Source organism: Rhinolophus ferrumequinum, chromosome 3 (assembly GCF_004115265.2).
Source record: "Rhinolophus ferrumequinum isolate MPI-CBG mRhiFer1 chromosome 3, mRhiFer1_v1.p, whole genome shotgun sequence".
NCBI classification, from domain to species: Eukaryota; Metazoa; Chordata; class Mammalia; order Chiroptera; family Rhinolophidae; genus Rhinolophus; species Rhinolophus ferrumequinum.
This window is the reverse complement of record NC_046286.1, coordinates 1,315,807-1,320,621: the sequence shown is the minus strand read 5'-3', so window position 1 is coordinate 1,320,621 and position 4,815 is coordinate 1,315,807. Positions and strand designations below refer to the sequence as shown.

General features: G+C 52.9%; 1 protein-coding gene across 1 annotated transcript; it reads right to left on the bottom strand.

Moving 5' to 3' along the window:
- Positions 1-942: 942 nt before the first annotated feature.
- On the bottom strand, positions 943-4,601 carry TUBB (tubulin beta class I). The gene is made up of 4 exons (XM_033102576.1): positions 4,360-4,601; positions 2,921-3,029; positions 2,563-2,673; positions 943-2,273 (listed from the first exon to the last, which is right to left on the bottom strand). Exons 1-4 carry the CDS (start codon positions 4,414-4,416, stop codon positions 1,216-1,218), a joined length of 1,335 nt encoding a protein of 444 aa, XP_032958467.1. The 5' UTR covers positions 4,417-4,601; the 3' UTR covers positions 943-1,215.
- Positions 4,602-4,815: the final 214 nt, after the last annotated feature.

Below are 4,815 nucleotides of genomic sequence, written 5' to 3'. Positions count from 1 at the left end.
GGTACCAGTGGTGGGCTGGTTTGGGTACCAAGGATTAAGATGTAAGGGTCAATTAAGTCTTAGGATGTTTTCATCAATTTACAGAGAGCAAAGTGTATATATATGGAAGTGAACTTGAGCCCCTTGTCTATACTAGCAATCTAAATGAGCACACATCTTGCAATTTTTTTTTCAATTCCCATTTATTTTTGGCTCTTGGGGCAATGTCATTTTTTTCAATATGAAAAAAAAGCAAATTCAACACAAAATAGAAATTTGAAGTGTAGGGTAGGACAAAGCCAAGGGTAGGGGAGAAATGGCAATAGCAAAAAAGATGAGATGTTGCCAGAAGATGGTATCCTGTCCCGTCCCTTCTGGGGAATGACTCAAACATTTAGGTGGCAGTACATACCTTCCCACACACATACAGCAAGACTGGTATTTTTGGGGGGTAAGAAAAAGTGAGGGTGGGGAGGGCCTGTCTGGAGGCTTAGGGACCAAAGTTGGTCCCTTTCTCCTTAACTCCCTTTTCCAACCAGAGAAAGGAAGGGATCCAATGTGAGAGGGAGGTTAAATGAAAGAGGGAAGGATCCCACTTGACAGAGTGGGGCAGACCCCTCAAAGGAAACAGCTCAGGATGGAGCTTGGAGGGAGACTGAAAATGGACACAATACTGTTAACACCTCCCCCAAAGCTGAGAGCGGAGCAGGGAAATACCTGGAAACTAGGACTTTAATAGCCTGGATCCATCTCCAAACTCTAGAATGGGAAGCCCTACCCCTTCCTGTAGGGACTTCTCCCTACTAATTAGGGTGGTGTCCTTTCCCCTTGGCTACCACATGGGCTTAGGATGGTGGTCGTCCATCTGGGTTTTCAGCACATGGTTCTAAACAGGGTCTGGATGAGACCCAGCTTCTTGGAGAATTATCTTGAAAACAGAGAGGGAAGTATTAACTGGACAGATGGGAGGAATGGACACCAGGAAGAAAGGCAAGATTACTCAGAATGAGAAGAATCTAGATTTCCCAGAGTGGAAAGAGAGAGGAGACATTCAACAAACAACGAATATTTATTGAGCGCCCATTTATGTGCCAGGCACTGTTCTAGAACCACCACCCCCCCAAAGAAAAAAGATAGTGGCAGAAAATGCAAATTCTGAGGGAGAGTAAAAGGGCAGCTGAGGAAGAAGGCTGAATGAAGGAACTGAGACGCCTGAGTGATGGACAGGGCTTGGCCTTAGGCCTCCTCTTCGGCCTCCTCACCGAAATCCTCCTCCTCTTCTGCGGTGGCATCCTGGTACTGCTGGTACTCGGACACCAGGTCGTTCATGTTGCTCTCGGCCTCGGTGAACTCCATCTCGTCCATGCCCTCGCCTGTGTACCAGTGCAGGAAGGCCTTGCGCCGGAACATGGCCGTGAACTGCTCTGAGATGCGCTTGAACAGCTCCTGGATGGCCGTGCTGTTGCCAATGAAGGTGACCGCCATCTTCAGGCCGCGGGGTGGGATGTCGCACACGGCTGTCTTCACGTTGTTGGGGATCCACTCCACGAAGTAGCTGCTGTTCTTGTTCTGCACGTTGAGCATCTGCTCGTCCACCTCCTTCATGGACATGCGGCCCCGGAACACGGCAGCCACAGTCAGGTAGCGGCCGTGGCGGGGGTCACAGGCGGCCATCATGTTCTTGGCATCGAATACCTGCTGGGTGAGTTCGGGCACAGTGAGGGCCCGATACTGCTGGCTTCCACGGCTGGTTAGAGGGGCAAAGCCAGGCATGAAGAAGTGGAGGCGTGGGAAGGGCACCATGTTGACTGCAAGCTTGCGGAGGTCAGCATTGAGCTGGCCAGGGAAGCGGAGGCAGGTGGTGACCCCGCTCATGGTGGCTGAGACGAGGTGGTTCAGGTCCCCATAGGTTGGTGTGGTCAGCTTGAGGGTGCGGAAGCAGATGTCATAAAGGGCCTCGTTGTCAATGCAGTAGGTCTCATCAGTGTTCTCTACCAGCTGGTGGACGGAGAGGGTGGCGTTGTAGGGCTCCACCACCGTGTCGGACACCTTGGGCGACGGCACCACGCTGAAGGTGTTCATGATGCGGTCGGGATACTCTTCCCGGATCTTGCTGATGAGCAGTGTGCCCATCCCGGACCCCGTGCCGCCCCCCAGCGAGTGGGTCAGCTGGAAGCCCTGCAGGCAGTCACAGCTCTCAGCCTCCTTCCGCACCACGTCCAGGACCGAGTCAACCAGCTCGGCCCCCTCTGTATAGTGGCCCTTGGCCCAGTTGTTGCCTGCCCCAGATTGACCTGGAATCAGGAGGCAAGCTTGATTAGTAAAATGTGGCACATACACAACCACGTTTCCACCTTTCAGTTTTTGGAACAATGCCTGTGGATCGATCTACTTTCCTCCCTCACCAGTGATATATCACCCCCATAATTTACCATCTAAGGCAGCCACACCCCCACCCTCCATTACATCCCAGAACACAGCCCTATAAAAACTCTCAAGCACAACAATCATTTCCTAACTCTTGCTGTCCCCTTGCACACAAATAAATTGAATATGGTATCTACAAATATCTGTGTAACTCACCAAAAACAAAGTTGTCTGGTCTGAAGATCTGGCCAAAAGGACCTGAGCGAACAGAGTCCATGGTCCCGGGTTCTAGATCCACCAAGATCGCACGAGGAACATACTTTCCACCTACGTGTAAGAATGTATAGCCGGGAAAATTAGTACCTAGAAGGTAAATAAACTGGGGCTGGGTGACAGCTAGGGACCTAAACTTGTGATTCCAGGCGCTGCCACCAGGTGGCAGCAGAGCTAGCCTTTGGCAATGGGTGGTGGGAATCAGAGAGAGGAAGATCTCCAAAGGGAGAGGATGGATTCGTCCAAAGGGTGGAGACCCCAGAAGTGGGAAAGGAGATGAGACCGGAGCTCCTTCCCTCACCTGTGGCTTCATTGTAATACACGGAGATGCGATCCAGCTGCAGGTCACTGTCGCCGTGGTAAGTGCCAGTGGGGTCGATGCCATGTTCATCACTGATCACCTCCCAGAACTGTGGAGAAAGAACAATGAACCGTCAACGTCTCAGGTCCCAGCCGATTATGACCCTGCCTCCACCTAACTGCCAGCCACGCCATTCCCCTAGGCACCCCCACACCTGGGAAAGCTGCAGCTTTCACTGCTTGGAATGTGAAATGATGTCCAGCTGGAAAGGCCTGGAGATCGCAGACACCCGGCTAGGCCGAGGCAGCCAACCTGATTAGGTAAGTGTACCCCTCGCCCCCCACGCTGGGCACCGCCCCTCCACGCCGCGCACAAAGAGCCGGGGTAACCAGGGGCCGCAGTCGCCCACCGCCAGCCGCCCACAAGACTGTAGCAAAAGCGCGCGCCCAGCCATCGACAAAGGGAGGGGTCGCGCGTGGGCGGAGCCGAAGCGCGAATTCAGCGCGCGAGGGGCGGGACCTGGCTCGGGCTAGCGCGCCACCTGGTGGCCGGCAGGGCCACAGTCCCCGCCCTGCAGGGCCCTGCCCTTCTGCTACAACGTAGCAGCCGCACTTCCTCCCGGCTACACTGTACCCGCGCGCAAAAAAAAAAAAAAAAAAAAAAAAAATCCCCTCTTGGTCTCGGAATTTTATCCCTTCACTAGCTTTCCCCTCTTGCTTAAAATGAGGATCCTCTTCTTTCCATTTAGTCCCGAGAGACCCTTTAGAGAAAAAAAACCCTTCTCCCGCCCTCTTTCTTATCTGTCCAAGCCCGAAAGGGTCTCTTTAAAGCGAAATAAAGGAAGCAAAATGAATCCAGCACATATTAGCCTTCCACCCACGAAAAACTATGGGCCTGCCCCACGGGGATCGTGGGCGCGTGGAGATCTCTATCTACTCTTTTGTAGAGGTAACGCGCAGTGCAGCCCACCCTACAGCACCACGTCCCCCACCTTTATGGAGCCGGGCACTGCAGCTCTCCACCCCCAACCTCCCCTCTTCGCCCTCGGGCTTGGCCCTACGAAGACCCGCCAAGGGGGTTGGATGCACATGGGGGAACCTCGCCTTGCTTTGTCTCGGCGAGTTTCCGCATCTCCCTCCCTCCCTGGCCCTCGGACCGTTAGATCTCCTTTAAGTAAAACCTTACAGAACCTCGGTCTTCCCGCCCCCCAATCCTCAAGGGTGCTTTTGATAGCTTCCCAAAATGAGTGTCAAGAAAAATAATTCTCCATTTTTCAAATGCAAATTATAGCTACAAATATGTGTTATACATATAAAACTTCTTTGGGGCAAATATTGACTAAGGATGGAGACTGCAAACAGCCCACAACCATTCTCCATAATTTGTACTTTTTTCTTCTCAAAAAGAAGTAAGAGTTAAAAAAGGTTTAAAATCTTTACCTTAGCACCGATCTGGTTGCCACACTGGCCGGCCTGGATGTGCACGATTTCCCTCATGGTTCAAATTTAATTTTTTTTTTTTTTTGCTCGCCTCAAGGTGTGTACGGGGCAAGAAAATATGTAATTTTTTTTCTCTGTTGCTGGTCGCAGGCTGGAAGGATGGGACGCGCCCCGGAGGTTGGAGCAGCTAGGTCCGAACGCGACGGCAGGAAGGTTCTGAGAGGGAGAAAGAAGAGGGCAGGGCGCTGGAGGGAAGGCGGGCAGGGCGGGGCGCGCGTGCGCCGGGCTGGGAGGCGGGAGAAGGCTCCCGCGCAGCACTTGCGAGACAAAGCCTCCGCGAGGCAGGCCCTGATTAGTCGATGCCGTTTAGGTAGTCTATGTCCATTGGTCTCTGCTCTGGGCGAGCGCAGTCTTCTCTGGGAGTTGTAGTCCTCTATTGTTGTCCACGCTGCAAAA

Excerpts from the sequence above, each read along its gene's own strand:
- TUBB (XM_033102576.1), bottom strand. The coding sequence starts at position 4,416 with ATGAGGGAAATCGTGCACATCCAGGCCGGCCAGTGTGGCAACCAGATC. Across the intron at positions 3,030-4,359 it reads GCAACCAGATCGGTGCTAAG|TTCTGGGAGGTGATCAGTGA; the intron begins GTAAAGATTTTA and ends CTTTCTCCACAG. Across the intron at positions 2,674-2,920 it reads GTATTACAATGAAGCCACAG|GTGGAAAGTATGTTCCTCGT; the intron begins GTGAGGGAAGGA and ends TCTTACACGTAG.